Source organism: Lagopus leucura, unplaced genomic scaffold, assembly GCF_019238085.1.
Source record: "Lagopus leucura isolate 7727_CA_CO unplaced genomic scaffold, USGS_WTPT01 Super-Scaffold_739, whole genome shotgun sequence".
Classification (NCBI taxonomy): Eukaryota; Metazoa; Chordata; class Aves; order Galliformes; family Phasianidae; genus Lagopus; species Lagopus leucura.
In genome coordinates, this window is record NW_024962255.1 from 10,635,101 (window position 1) to 10,650,834 (window position 15,734).

Sequence of the window (15,734 nt, forward strand, 5' to 3'; positions counted from 1 at the left end):
TGCAGACGCAGCCTTGATATAGGGGCGGGGGCGCGAGCGCCGCATTGCAGGCGGGCGCAGGACCATGGCGCGACGGCTGCTGACCTTCCTCGGCCTCCTGGCGGCCGGTAAGCAGCTCTTCCTCGGCGTGTGTACGGGCTAGCACCTCCCGGGGCCCTCCTTGCGCTGACTCGGGAGGTTGCGGGCCGCGCCGTGTGGGAGGCAGGGGGACGCGGCCCCGGGTAGTGGCGCGGCGCGGGCACGGAGGGGGTCCCGGGGGAGCGGCCTTCGGCGGGGGCTTATCTTCATCCCTTCGGGGGTAGGTCAGCGTTAATGCTCTTTCAGATAGCCCTCTGGGGTCTCCTGCGAGAAAGGGAAGGGCCCGCTGCCGAGCCTGTTGCGGGGCTGAGAACGGAGCGGCCTGTCCAGCGCTGGGCTGGAGGTCAGTGCGTGTGTTCGGTGCCTGGCTGGAGGCAGGCGGTGATGCATTTGGGAGCGGAGGGGCGTGATCCGTGGTTCTGCAGGGAATCCACGGGGTGAAGGTCTGTTACAGCACTGCCCCGATTCGCTCGTTTTGTTTGTTTGGGTTTTTTTGGCAGGTTTTCCTTTAAGGTAGGTTGAAACGTGCTGCCTGCCTGCTTGCTTCTGAGTTTAACTTGTCGCATTTGACCAGCTCATTAAAAGCTATAGCAGTACCGTGCTGACAGGCTGCAGTAAACCGTGCCGAAGAGAGATTGCACAACTGTGTGCTGCTGTTATACCTAACAGTAAGCAGGTATTGCCCTTCCTTGTGTGCGTGATTTGGTGGAAAACGGGCAAGAAAGCCAATGTTGCTGTCTCACTCTGCTTGTTTATCTTCTGGATGGTTTAACTCGGTTGGCTCTGTGCTGGGTTACCTGCCACTCAGTCCCATTTTAGTGGGGCTGTTCTTGAATCACCACAATCGTTTTTCCCCATGCTTTAAAAGTGGAAAGCCTTGAAAGTGTTCAGCCAAGGTTGCTGTTAGCGTATTTAGGGAAATTGTAATGAGAAACCAGTTTAGCAATGAGAGTTAACCTGGTCTGCTTCTTAAAGGCATGTGAATGCAGGTAGGCACAGCAGAGGACTTGTTAGGCCTGTTTTTCTGTAGGAAGTCACTGTTTTAACAGAAATAAACACATCTCTTTTCATTGAAGTGCTGCTATGATTGCTAATTGACTCACCTACAAGAGCACTGTAAAGATTTTTTTCTGACATCTTGGCTGTGACAACCTAGAAGGCCAATTTTATGCAACGAGTTAGGTAATTAGCCATATAAAAATCTCCCTACCCTTGCTGTATCCTAATGGAGTTACTTGGCAGGCTTACAGCATGGCTGGTAGGCCATCGGGGTTTTTGGTTGACCTATTTACGACTGCTCCTGTGCATCTTCCCTGGGGAGGCTCTCAGGAATTAAAGCTAGGTGTAAAGGTTGATGTTTTCCTACGCTCTTTGGTTATTGCTGTTAGAGATTAGTTTCTCTTAAAATACATACATAAATCCTTTTAAGTTCACGTATATGTAAAACCTGGTACAATCTAAATTGGGAGTAGGAAGTTAAAAGTTTGAGCAGGCAATTGAAGCAGCACTTTGCTCTGTGCTGTAGATGAAATCGGCCAAATGATGAAGGTGCCTTGTTGTAAAACACATGTTCTCTCTGTTTTGTGGGATGACTGGTGGGGAGTGCTGTGGGTGCGAGGTATCAGAGGGCTGTCATGTAACCAGGCTGTGCTGCTGTAATCATGTGACTTGCGTGTGAACCTGGCCTTGGACGATCAGTGTCCCTGCTGTTTGCAGAAGAGGCAGAAATAGAAGTAGGCACTCTTGTTTGCCTCTGGAGGAGCTGAACAAGCTGTTCTGCATATTCACAGCTACTCCAAGTGAAATAAATGCGTGCTTCTGCAGAAATTTGTCCATCTGATGACCTCAATTTGTGCTATAAGTCCTATAAATGTCCTATAGCTATAAGTGCTATAAACGCAGCGGTTCTGGGAGTCTCTAAAAGCTGAGACGTCATAGGGAGTGGAAAATAAGGCAGAATGGAAGCTTGTCAGCAAAGCTGGAAGCATTTCTGTCAGGTGATGGTGATGTCACCTGGGGCTGTGGGAGGTTGGGCTCTGCTCATGTAGCAGTTTTTGTCTGCAGTGAATCTGCTGCTAAGGCTGCAGGCTGAAAGGGATACTTCTCTGGTCCTTGAAGTGTGTGCGTGTGTTTTTGAGGGGATGTTTGTGTATTGGGTCACAGAGCAATGTTTAGTTTCAGATAGCAGTAGTGTTACTGAAGAGGCTTACACTTGTTTTCCCTGTTTTCTAGACTTTGTACTCCTGTAAAAGTTTGTATATAGAGAGATTTTCTTACAGATGCCCTTCTGTTTTCTGAAGTCTTGGACGTTTCTGGGCTTCAGCTGCCCTATGCCAGGACTGTAGGGTAACCTGTGACCAAGAACTTTGGCTTCTCTCTGCTAGGTGTGGTTCTAGCTGTAGTTAGGAGGTGGTGTGACTATGCTTACCTAGTGAAAGGGAAGTCCTCAGTACAGAATTTCTGCAGAAACTTGCCTGAAATCCCCTTTTTCCCAACCCAGGGAACCCCAGAGCAAAACAGAAGGAAGGGAGATAAGGTATGTATGTTAAAAACTTCAGATGTATTTATACAGTAAAAAAAATACTGCTGCAGGGAAAACTGTTTCCCATAATCTCATGAGAATATCCTGGTGTTCTGGCTGGGACAGCTTTGCCTTGATGACTGCCAGATGCTCTTGAACATCCAAGTATCTTTCCTAGCTTCTGTCTTAAGAAAATTGCAGGCAGAAGTTGCATGTTTACTCTGCAACCTGTTGTCTCCTACAGCTGTAAAGGAACACTGACAATTTATTGGAATGGTAAAGCTAATTGTACTGTCTTGGCTGATGGCGTTCTCTGTTATCTTTAACTTTGTCGTGATTGCCTGTATGGACAGAAACTGCTCCTCCTACCATGTTTGCTTTTTTGGTGCTAGAAGCAAGGGAGTGCCTGAGCTACAATGGTGTTTTACAGCTGCCGAAGTGGGAGGGCACTCCCTACCCTGAGGAAAAACCCAATCCTGCCTTGAACTCAAGACTTGTTTCTGGTGGATTGCTGGAGTTCCTGGTATTTTAGGCTTGCTATTGGTTCTGTAGATGCTGGCCTGGAAGACTGTGATACTAAGGAACATCTGGAGAACTGATAACACCTAACCATGTTTCGTGTTCCACCTGCAAATTTGTCCATGCTCTCTCAAGTACTGTGGTCACTTGACTGCCTCATTAATCCAGAAGCAAAGCACGCCTTTGGCATGAGTTATAAGTGTGGGATGTGGTTACAACTTGTGAAACGTTCCTTAAACTCACTGACTGTCTAAAGAGCTGTGGAGCACCTAACCCTTCCAATGACTCCCTGTTGGGGTCATTCCTTGACTTGTTGACACTTTGTAAGATTTGACTAAGAGAGGTTGATCCCACTTGACTTGAGCTTGAACGCACTTTGTTCTTGCAGTTCCCAAGAGAAATGGAGTAAATGTAGTTAACAACCACACACACAGTGGAGAGATGGGTGCGTTCCCTTGGTCTTTAGGCATTTCTGGATGATAGAAGTCTCTTTTATTTAAGCATTGCCAAGGGGGGTAGCCTGGCACATCTCCCTGTTAACGTACTAGGAGCAAATCAGATTGGCAGCAAGGTGTAAGAGTTGGTAGAACTCCCCCAAATTATTTTCCACATATGACCTTGGGGCGTCAAGGTAAATGATGACTCAACTCTTTTCTTACCAGTTGCAGGTTAATTTGTCCGTGGAAATGCTGCTTACGCTGTACTTCTCCTAGCAGTCTGGTTTGGAGGCAGCTTGAATCTTCAAGCTGAGTTACTGATAGTTTCCTAGCTTATCCCTGGCTCTCTAGGAACTCTAGCCTGGCCCATAGAGAATCTCTGCACAGAAGCTTATATAACGTGTTAACTTGTAAGAGCAGTCACGAAAGTCTCATTAGTAGATTCAGTGCAGCTTTGGAGAAGATTGTTTAGGACCTTTTTCTGTGCATCTCAGAGTAATTCAGGCTGGTTCTCAGTGAAAGAAATATAACACATACTTGAAGGAAGGGAAGGTTATTGTCAGTATGTATTTATCTCACCATTTTTCCAGTAGCTGCCCTTGCAGAATGGTAATGCAGGCATCGTAAGCTTCCTTCTGGATTCCTGTTTGTTTAACAGGAGTGAAGAACTCAACTGTACTTCAGTATTCTGTAAATTTGTCAAAAGGAAAAGGCAGTGATGTCTGAGAGGGTTATTGCCTGTACTTGACTCACCTCTTTGTTAGTTTGTCCCATCACAGATACTAGCACTGAGGAGAGCTGCGATAGTTGGCACACGCCGATCTGAAAAAGTGTCTCATTGAAGTAAGTAGGGCAGTACCTTTGTGCGAGCAGGGTACAAGTTTCCCTGTAGCTTCCCAGTCCTTAAACTGGCTTTTGTGTGAGCTCCTTGGCAGGCCCCATGTGAGGTACAGTAACTGCTGCTTTTTGGACTGTGTTAGTGATATTCTAGCGGAGTTAGGTTACTGACCTGAGCCTTCAAGAAAGGATTGCTGCTGCTTTTCAGCTTTTGGAGAGTCTTGGTACGTTGTTGGGCTTCAGGCTGTGTTTCTGAGGCAACGCTGTTTCTGGGAGACAGCTTCTGTTGTTTGTCAGGAATGAGCATCAGAGAGGTCAGCATGCGTATGAAGCTCTCATCTTTGGGATGGAGAAGCTGCAGCGGTCCTGGGGTGCCTGCAGACTGTCAGCTTGGCTGCAGGCCTGAAAGCTCAAGTCTTTTACAAGTGAAAGCCCCTTAATTTGGTATGGGGGCTGCATTTTCACCTCCCCCTTCTCCTTCCCCTTCAATTTTCTCTAATTGTTTAATTTAGTTGCGCAGTGGCCATTTGCCTTCTAAATTGGAAGAAGCCAGCTGGAAAAGGGAGGAACCAGTGAAGGGGATGATTTCTGAAGCACCCTGGCCTTCACAGATAAGCTTGTGTGGTGCTCTAAAAACAGTGGCATGTAACAACTTAATGGAAGTGGGGGGCAGGGTTGGATGGGCATGGCAGCTAGTCTACAGAGAAAGGAGACATCTATTTAAAAATGGGTGACCTCAAGTAGATGAAGAACAATGTGTAAAATAAAGGGATGCCAGAGATAACTAAGAAGGTAATCCCATTGAGTTTATCCAGCAAGCATTAGGAGTTGTGTAAGGTAACTGACTGTGCTTTGTTTTCTCCTGGGTTGCTGCAGGCATCAGGTGTCAGTGCAGAGGCTGTTGGGGGAGAAGGCAAGGAAACTGTTCTGTTGGGAGCTAGCACACAGACTGGAACATTTGCTTTGGTTGTGAATATATGAGGGGAAGAAAAATGCTAGCTCAGAGATACGAGAACAAGCTAAAAGCAAAAGTTGTGGGAGTGTTAAAAGACTTCCATCTGTTTTCTGAATCTGGAAGAGCCATGTAGGTCTGCTGGCATACTGTCTTGCTGCAGGAGGGAAGGCTTTAAATAGTGGTGGTGTGGTATTTCTTCTGTCCTGGAGCTGGTATGGATCCTGCAGTGTGATAGGCACATTAAAATAGAAAGCCAAACAAAAATTGGAAGTTGGTTAAGAGCTGGATTGAACCAGAACGAGTTGCTGTGGGATTGCCTGGGTTTGGGCTTTGAACGGGCTATTAGATTGAGAGTTTGAGAAACTGCTTTTTATAACTCTTGTAGATAGTATTTCAGTTTAGTTTTGTAGCTTTGCAGTATGTTTCAAACAGGGGTAAGGGGGTAATTTTCTTTTGAAGTACAGAACAAAAGGCATAGGCTAATTCTTTACAAGTAAATAGTTTAAAGTCCTTAGTTCCTCTGTTTAAAGTCAAGGTCGTGTTTGATTTTAGCCAGGCTTTACTCTTCCTTGCAGAGCTTCTTCCCACTGTTCACTAACCTGTATCTGAAAGGGATGAATTGCTTTCCTTGGCCTTGCTGCTTGTCCTCCAGCCAAGAGCTGACAGCTATTTGACTTTCCAGTCTGACTTTGAAACTAAACTCTTGCTGGTGATTCCAGATGGATGGTGCGTGGAGAGTGTGCTGTGTGTTACAACAGGCCCTCTGTGAGCATTTGGCTGACCACCCACTTTTACAAGTTCAGAAGTCTTACAAGCAGTCCTAGGGTGCAGTTTTGCTGAAAAATGATGTGCAATCTTAGCCTTTTCCTGGGGGGAGAGCGTGGCAAACTTCTTGCTCTTGTGTAGAGGTTTTAAGTACGCCAGGCACATTTTTCTTAAAGTAAATGGGTCACTCCTCTGTGAAATCCAGTGTAAACAGGCTTTAGAGAGGAACAGCTGAAAAGGCTGTGGACTGTCACCCATAAAGCACTGTGTATTTGGCTCTACTTGATGTGTGCTGGCTATGTACCTAGCAGATGTGTTGGTAACTCAGCTGTGAACCTGATCCTCTAATTGCTCAGAACTGAGATGTGAGAAGCAGAAACGTGATTATTTGCTTGTCATAACCTCACTAGAAGCTTTGTAGCTTAATTTGTGCTTCTTAGTGGTCAATGTAATTTTACAGCATTTTGTGATGTGTAAACAGCACTGATGTAGAAATAATGGCTCCTGAATAGCACCTATCCAGCTGATAGGTTTGAACAGGCTTCTAACAGCCCTACAAAAAATGACAGCAGTGCCCTTTAGGGTAACCATGGCTGGTTCCATAGGAGTGTGCCTGCTGTGGGATTTCAGGAGCTGTTTCTTCATTGGTTACTGCAGCCTGGAAGATTGAGCTGACCTACAGGCAAGGTGGGTTGAGAAAACTGGGTGAAGCTGAGTGTCTGCTCCAGTGGCATTTGCAAACCAGCATAGTAAACAATTAAAATACTTAAAATTAGCTAGGAAGTGAGCTTGATGATCTTGCCTTATTACTAATAGTCCAGGTCTCTTACGTGTCTTTAGGGGAGCTGCCTGAAGATCAGCTGCTTTCCTAGAGTTGGCTGTGCTGTTGGTGTTTGGGACTCATCCTGACATCTCAGAATAGAAATTACTGGATTGAAATCTGCTTAAAAGTATTAGTAAACTGAAGTGGCGTAATGGAAAGGGCATAATTACACAGTGCAGCACTGAACTGTTTACGCTGAAGTGGAAATCATTCTAATGTGCAACTGTGAAAGCACGATTCTCTCTTGGCAGCTGTGGCCAGCCCTGTTTTGTGGCAGAAGGACTGTGTGAAGGGTCCAGAAGTCTGGTGTCAGAGTCTTCGCACAGCGTCGCAGTGTGGAGCGGTGAAACACTGCCAGCAGAATGTCTGGAGCAAGCCTACTGTAGTAAGTATCAACTGCTGGGGTGCCTGCCCAGGGTAGTTTGGGTAGCTGGTTTCCATATGCTGAAGATTTTCAGGTCTGATTGCAGTTAAGTGCTACATCAGACCGCACCGTGGTTGCTGTGAGTTAATTTGGGTGCCAGATAAGGGTTGCTTTCCATTTTGTGGCCTTGCGCAACTTGTCTGCTGACTTCTCATGTGACCTGTTGCACAGTGCAGCACGTGGAACGGAGCTAGTGGGTTTCAGACTTGATCCTCTTCAGTAAGGCGATTCATAATTCATAGGGCCCTTTTTATTCTGAGCCACACCAAGCTGGTAGGTTTAGTTTAAAAAATAACAGCTGTGTGATTGCTTGGGTCTTTCTCACAGTATGATGTTCCACAGAAGATACAGCTTGTGCTAAATCAGGAAAGCCCTGACAGTAAATAAGTGTACAGTTGTTATACGTAGTATGGCTTTTAAACTGGTGCTAAATGTGAGTGCTGCTTTAATGGATACAGCTGTAGCTTGTGGTGTTGTTTCACAGCTTTCTAAGGCAAAGGCCATTTGTACACAGGTACATCCAACCCACTTTGCCTACATGTGTGCCTAAATGTGTTTCAGCTTGTGAAAAAGTAGGGAAAGGAGGAATGTTAGAATGGTTAAGTGTAATTAAAATGAATGAACCTGCCTTAAAAGTTCCTATGCTTCTAGTATGTGTGAACTTAAGTAATTTCTTATGCATTTGTGTTTTGCTCTATCTTTAGACTGCAAGTTTGTATTCTCTACTCTGTTCCAAGTTTACTTGACACAAAATAATTAATGTGAATCTGATTAAAAATTATTTTTGTCCCTGATCTTTGGAAATTTAGACTTTTCAAATAGAAAGGTAAAACAGGTTCAGGAGATGACATCTCAGGTCAACATACTTTACCTTTCAAATGTGCTGGGACTAGGTGAGGTAATAGTGATGACAAACCTGCTTCTTCAGAACTGAAGAAACTGGTGTTGGACATGCTCAGAATGGCCTTGCTCTGTTTTGAAGTGTCTCTGCTTCCACCTTAGTTCCAGCCAATACCTCTTCTTTAATTTAAAATATGGATGTGGTGCTCATTCTTTGCATTCATATTTGCAAACTGCATTTACAGGCACTTAATTCTGTCTCCAGTTAACTCTTATTCTTCTCTCCCTAGAACAGCATCCCCTGTGATTTATGCAAGGAACTTGTAACAGTGGTTGGCAAGGTTTTGAAGGACAATGGCACAGAGGTAAGCTGAGCTCTTCTCCTTGCTCCAAGGCACTTGTTCATTTCTTTGTCATAATAAAGTCTCAAGGTGAAGGGGTATAAGAATATTCTGCAAGAATTTTTCCCAATATGAACAGCAAGTGTTGAAAGGGGATGGATTACACAGAATATGGCTTTTAAACCATTTTTTCTGGTTTAGAGATTAGCAAATCCTAGAGCCTTCCCTAACACATCCCTGATTGTCTATAGATAGAATTGTTCTTGTGTTAGTGGGCCATTAATCTTGAAGGGTGTGATAATGTAGAAGTGGATGAGGAAAGCAAGTGAAGTGGGCTTTATTTTGGCTATGTGACCGCTTCCCTTTAGCTTTCATGAACTCGGAGAACTTGTGAGGAAAAGATCACTGTCGTGCTAGCTTGTAATTTCACTTCCTATTTAGTGTAAATGGCTTGTGGTAATAAGGGCATGTTGTATGGGCCTTGTAGGATGTATTTCATGTTTTCTCTTTGGTAGGGTTTCATTGAAGGTCCAAGACTGGGCAAGAAGCTGTAATGTAAAATCTTATTCTAATTTGGCTTACTGGCTGCCTAGATCTACCTGAGTCCAAGGGCCGTCTTTAGGCCTCATAAATTGCATTTTGGGAGTGGAAAGAGCTTTTGATATGTAGGTTTAGATAATCTATGGCTTGCCTTATCTTTTATTAGGATGAGATTCGCTCTTACTTGGAAAAGACATGCGAGTTTCTTCCTGACCAAGGCCTGGCCTCTGAGTGCAAAGAAATTGTGGACTCCTACCTACCAGTTATCATGGACATGATCAAAGAAGAATTTGTAAGTAAACAACAGTCTGTAACTGTTTGAATTGAAAACTGCTGTTGTTCATGTTTGAGTTTTCCATACAGGATGATGCATATGGTCCTTTGATTCTGTATGGGTTACTTGTGTTGCACTTCTTTACATTTGAAGACAACTTCCTTACTGGGAACTGTTTTCCTGCTTCAGCAGAACAGCTGTCTTCTCTGAACATCATGTAACAGTGCAGTCATTCCAGTGCTTTATGTACCTATCTTATCTCCCCCAGGATAAACCTGAAGTTGTGTGTAGTGCCCTCTCACTGTGCCAGTCCCTTCAGAAGCATCTTGCAGCAATGAAACTTCAGAAGCAGCTTCAGTCCAATAAGATACCAGAGCTGGACTTCTCTGAACTGACATCTCCATTCATGGCTAATGTGCCTCTTCTCCTTTACCCTCAAGACAAACCCAAGCAGAAGTCTAAGGTAAGGGTTCAGTGCTACTACACTGTGAAGGAAAAGTGTCAGTTTGTGTGAGAATTCATTGGTGATTCTTTGTAAGGGATGTTCATCCTGGGCATAGATGTTCTTCACCTGAGCGAAGTCTCCTAGTGCATTTTGTGCTTCTGCATATACCTGTACAGCTATCTTTTCTTCCTTGTGGATTTAAAGCTGAGTAAGCTAATAGCTGCAGCCACTATGGACCATCTGTATTGGCTTGGATTAATAACTGCAGTCTAAGCAATTAAGTCTTGTGCTGGACTTTTCCTATCCAGGACCAGGATAGTAGTCAGACAGGTCTTACTTGAAATCATTTCTTCCAAGAAAGTGTTCAAAGGAAGAAGAGAGATTCCCCCACGTTCTGATTAGTCTCCTGGCTGTGCCCTTCAGAGAAAGTGTTTGTCTCTGAATCTGGAGGTGACAGACTGAATCAGAAGAGAATGAATAGCTGACAGAGCGTTGTAGATGAGATTATGAACTTGGGAGTAGAGGCTGAGTCTGATAATGAACTTAGATAGGGGCACTGAACAGCTGGGTGGATGTAAAACCTGCTCTTGTGGGTGGAGGAGGGAGATCTATGCCAAATTTAGAAACCTTCCCCCTGTCATCTAGTAACAAAACCAAGAGGTTCTGGTGATGGATATCTCAGCTGTTATATCGAGTTTCAGAGCTGTGTGTACCTCATCTCCATCTAGTGGCTGGTGTACATACTGACAGGAATGTGTCTTTTCATGTGAGGTTGGGCTTTTAAGTATTCTGTATGGTATTAATTAAGGTTTATATATAGCTTAAAATAACTATTAAAGCTTAGTACCACACTTGAGAAGATTCAATGGTGATGTGAGGATGTGTCAACTTCTTTTCACTCTTGGTCCAGGGAACTGAGGATGTATGCCAGGACTGCATTCGGCTGGTTACTGATGTTCAGGAGGCTGTGAGGACAAATGCAACTTTTGTGAAGTCCTTAGTTGCTCATGCCGAGGAGGAATGTGACCGCCTTGGACCTGGAATGTCTGATATGGTAAGTTATCCTTCTGTTTAAAAAATTGTTTCTCAATGTAAACATAAAACATTTGATCGGTGCCTTAGCCTCCTCCGTTATTCTATAATATAACCAAGGAGCATGTGTGACATTGGGTGCATGTTATGCTGTATAACAGTGACAACACTGAAGTATCAGCTTTTTGGTCCAGTAAGTAGCAGTGGTGGTGGGAGGGGGGGGGGGGGGGAGGGGGGTTAATGGGAGTGGAGGGGACAGAAAGAGGCTCAAGATGACTGAGAGGCTTTAAAGATGCGTTTCATAAAAATCATCTGTGAGTGTAATGGGGTCAGAGAAGTACAGAGGGGTGCTTTTTCCCTGGGAGGCATGGAAGGACTCATTAGATAAGCAGGTATGTGGGCAATGATTGTGTAACCTGAAATGCCATCTTATGCTTGGGACAAGCTGTGAAAGATAACAGTGTAGGTGTCAAGTAGAGCAGGTAAATTAATGCTTTAGGAAGTATTAGAAAATTTTAGGTTAGCCCTGTAGCTTAAGTGCCCTGAGAATGACAGCAAGGCTTTCTTTTCTCACTTCCTGCAGTGCAAGAGCTATATCTCTGAATATTCTGACTTGGCCATCCAGATGATGATGCACATGGTAAGATCAGTAAAATGTGATATTTGATCTCAGTTCATTTTTCTGCTATGTGTAGCTAGCTTATTTGGAAACAGGAAATGCTTTTTGTAGTAGAGGTGGGTAGAGTCTGCTCTGTAAGTGTTGGTAGTAACACTTGGAATTTGGCATTTAATTGGATAATAACCTCACTCCCAGTTTGCTTCAGCCCTTTCCTCTTCTTCCGCAACTGCTTCAGTAGTGCAGAAGGCACGCCAGAGATACAGAGGAAGATGCTTTATGTACATTATGCATGACTATCTCAGTCCTGTACTTATACCACTTTTCCCCTCAAATACTGTATACAAATAATGTCTCTGTCACAGTTAGCATTGCAAAATTGATTCAAGTAAGTGCTGGAGATAAGTGTATCTTGGGGGTTGTGCACTGTCACCCTCCATTTTCTTTGTGGAAAGAGTATGCAGTTTAAATGCTTGACAATTTTTTTTCTTAACTGTTATCTTTAATTTCTCCTATCTTCTTCTGTCTCCCATTTTCTTTGTCAACAGAAAGATCAGGTAGGTGAATAACTTGCCTGTGGTGGTAGCCTGCTTGTAGTCCACTTGCTACTCTTAAAGGGCTGGTAGTTCACTTCTTGCTCTATTAGCTGTGTATGTGGTGTGAGTGCACTCAGTTTTGACAGATACAAGGGATGCTTATGTGATGACAGCAGGGAAAGACTTCAGTCTTTCACCAATTGATTGGTCTGTCTTCCAGCTCTGCATACCAGTCTGTAGTACCAAGATATCAACTTGGTTATGCTTTGGCTGGTAGAGCAGATGATGTGCTCACTTTCATATGAGATAGAAGTGGGAAGAGAGAGCCAGCGGCTCTTGTTAGCTTCTGGTGTAATGTTTGGGCTCAAAAGGGCTTGAGTTTGGCTATCTTTGGGTCACCTTTGTGTTCTCTTTGTGACCTATCATATTAGATGCTCCGAATACACAAATCGAAGGGAAAGGTGCAGGAGGCCTTTAGGCTTCTGCTTCTTAGAGCTGTTTGGGCTTTCAATTTAACTGCTCCTGGGAGACCTTGTGTCTGTCATCTCTTTGAGAGAGAACACTGTGCGTGTGGATGTTGTTTTAACATTAATGTTAAGGAAATGCTTATAACGACGCATGAATCAAAGGGCTTGACTTAAAGGTACTGTCTGGAGTAGCCTGAAGCATCGCTGTAAGTCTGAGATACTGCTTTTGCCTGTGCATGAGGTTATGGCGTGATGTTGAGTAAGCCTCTGCTGTAATAAGCTTGATGACTTGGCTCATTGGGTGGGTATGACCTTCTAGTTATCTGTAGGACTAAAGGTAACTTTTAAAAAAATCTTAAATAGACTCAAAGGGAGGGGAAACTCAAGTTTTGCATGATTCTCTGAAAAGCCTTTCTCACCTTGTGTAGGTACAGCATGACCTCCTTACAGCAGTGTATTTGCCTCATGTTTGGGATCTGTTTCTGCATTTAGTAATGTCTTTGACATCTGAGACACTAGAAAGCCTTTTTAATGGCTTTGTCTTATGCTCTTATGGCTGTGAGAAGAACGCTTTGAATGTAGAATTGCATATACTTTGGAAAAAAAAAAAGGGGTAGGGTTAGGCTTAGTTTTTAACATGGTTAACTTTTGTTCATTATAGGCTTATAATGTTCAATAATACAGGAATGTGTTTCTGTTTTCAAAATGTGATGTTACTGGATGCTTTAAAGAAGGTAGTTTGTGAAAGAGGAGGAATCCTTTCTTCAGAGCATTTCTTCCAGTTCTTGGGTGAACTTGTCAGCAAAATGAACCTTTTCTGTAACAACTTGGGGCTTTCAGGGGAGCAGCTTATGGATGCAGATCTAAGGGGGTGGTGGTGACCTGTTTTGGTGTTGGTACATCTTAAGTCAACTCCTTTGAAGGGCTTGCATATAGCATATTAGCTCTTGGTAAATGGGTTTTGAAGTGGATGTGGCCTAACCTCCTCTTCTTTTAAGGGAGCTGCTAAATTTGGTTTGGTAGCTGTTCTGCCTGTAACCATACCAAATGCTTTGGCAATACTTAAGTAGTCCTGAAACCAATAGTTGTGTTGGAGCCTTTTAATAAAGGTGTGTCTTGTGTTCTCTTGGTGCTCCCACAGGCCCCATAGAAAGGGGTGCATCTTCTAGACTTCTAAAAGTTACTACAACTCTCTTTCCAGCAACCAAAGGACATTTGTGCCATGGTTGGATTCTGTCCTTCTGTGAAATCTGTTCCCCTTCAGACTCTGGTGCCAGCTCAAGTGGTTCATGAAGTGAAAATGGAAACTGTGGAGGTAAGATGGATGACTTTGTACTCAAAAGCTTTGCTACCTTTTTTTGCTTTACTGTAATGAACGAGGTGAAACAAAGTAAATGCTTGTATGTGCTGTATAATCCAAGTCTCCCTGCATATAAAATCCTGGGCTGTATTTTTGAGGCTGGTCTGTAAAGTAGAAGGGAGCCGATGTATTTATTATCTTTCCACAGCCTTTAAGTTAAGCAATGAGATGAGTTTTTTTTTCCAGTCTCTTTTGCATACAGCTAACTTCTGATAAACAGTCTCCAAATAATTTCCCTCAACTCCCTCTGTGTTTTTAAGACCCAAACAGGAGGATGCTCTCAATTCTAGTAAATTTTGTTCTGTTAATGTGTTTTAAGAAATACTTTGTGTTTCCCTTGACTCCAGTCACCATGGCAGTGCTTATTTTTGTTAGATTTAACTCTCTGCCTCATGCAACCTGAGAACTGTGGTCTTAAATAATCATACAAAATAAGTTTTCATACAAAAAAGCATTTTATAAAGACCTTTGAGGTTTTGGGGCTGTGCAAGACCTCTTGAATCTAGCTCAAACTGGCTAGCTAGGTAAAGGGCTCACTATGCCAGTCCTGAATGTAAGTGCTGTTGGACTGATCTTTTATGAATTGTACTGTCAAATGTGGTCTGGTGTTGATTTATTGTTTTGTATGAATGTTTATATTCTCAGAAAGCTGCAGTTCAAGAGAAGACTTTTTCTGTGTGTGAAATCTGTGAGACGATGGTGAAAGAAGTGACTGGCCTGTTGGAGAGCAACAAGACAGAGGTGTGTAAGTGATGAAAATGGTACCCCTGCCAAGGCTTTGGCTAAAATGGGCCTGTATTGTTATTGGTTTAGAGGGGGAAAGAAAGCTCAGCTTCATGAGAGCAAGAGTTTTCTCCTCGTTTGCTAGGACAAAGGAAGCAAATACATTTGAACAGATGGACGTTTGTGTCTGTTATTTGCTACTCGTGCTTCCTTGTCCTCCAGGAGGAGATTGTGCATGAAATGGAGGTCGTCTGCTACCTGCTCCCAGCAAGTGTCAAAGATCAGTGTAAGGACTTCATAGAGGTCTATGGCCAGGCTTTGATTGACATGCTCCTGGAAGCGACAAATCCTGAGGCTGTGTGTGTTATGCTGAAATGCTGTGCAGCCAACAAGCTTCCGCAGCAGCCAGGTTGGTAAAGAGGACTTAGTATTGTTGCAGTATGAGCTAGTTAACCTGTGATTATATCCTCTGTGGATTCGTGCTATCGTCCTTTGCCTAGTGCTGCCTCCTTTCTTCTGTTGGGGGAACTACCTAAGTGTTTTTTTTTTTCTTTCTCAGTTGTGGTGAAACCCGCAGGTGGCTTCTGTGATATCTGCAAGATGGTAGTAGCTTATGCAGACAAAGAACTCGAGAAGAATGCCACAACAACTGAGATTGAGGCTTTACTGGAAAAAGTCTGTCACTTCCTGCCAGAGTCTGTCAGTGATCAGGTAAAGCATCTGCATAGGGGTAGGCTAAAAAGCGATTCTGTGCACAGTCCAAGGCTGAAAATGAAATGTCAGCACATGCAGCTGGAACTGATTTGGTTCAGCCACCCAATCCTTAGGATTTTTCCTTCTCTACTGAGCACAGAGGCAGAGCAAGCTCTGACATTCCCTCGCTCCAATTTGTAGGAGGGAGATGAAGTTCTTTTAATATCTGTATACCCGGTGTGAGATTAAGAAACAACAAATCGAATGTTGGTCTGACCAGATTATAAATCCTAATCAGGGAGATGGGGAAGGGAAAGAAGGCGATAGAAAAGATAGGAAAGATGTGAGAATTGTGTAAAGTGGGGATGGTCACCACCAGGATCCAGCAGCAGTCCCACTGCACAGCGTTTCAAAGGTCTGAGGCAAAAGCAGCAGGGGAGGAGAGCAGCAGCAGTGTGGCCGGCCTTGGGCAGCAAGCAGGTAGCAGGAAGAAGTTGCAGAGCCAATC

The 15,734-nt window shown here is 43.9% G+C and overlaps 1 protein-coding gene across 2 annotated transcripts in view; it reads left to right on the plus strand.

The window, feature by feature from the left end:
* Positions 1–15,734, plus strand: part of LOC122175320 (prosaposin) — a 21,046-nt gene continuing 5,312 nt past the window's right edge. The window contains exons 1-12 of one of the 2 annotated variants that reach the window (XM_042862900.1): positions 1–107; positions 7,187–7,320; positions 8,490–8,564; positions 9,247–9,372; positions 9,623–9,817; positions 10,710–10,853; positions 11,415–11,471; positions 11,996–12,004; positions 13,652–13,765; positions 14,456–14,551; positions 14,756–14,942; positions 15,093–15,244. In XM_042862900.1, coding sequence (XP_042718834.1) covers positions 65–107; positions 7,187–7,320; positions 8,490–8,564; positions 9,247–9,372; positions 9,623–9,817; positions 10,710–10,853; positions 11,415–11,471; positions 11,996–12,004; positions 13,652–13,765; positions 14,456–14,551; positions 14,756–14,942; positions 15,093–15,244 — 1,332 coding nt within the window. In that variant the 5' untranslated portion in view covers positions 1–64. The remainder of the gene's footprint in view (positions 108–7,186; positions 7,321–8,489; positions 8,565–9,246; positions 9,373–9,622; positions 9,818–10,709; positions 10,854–11,414; positions 11,472–11,995; positions 12,005–13,651; positions 13,766–14,455; positions 14,552–14,755; positions 14,943–15,092; positions 15,245–15,734) is intronic. The other variant, XM_042862901.1, reaches the window with a different exon arrangement.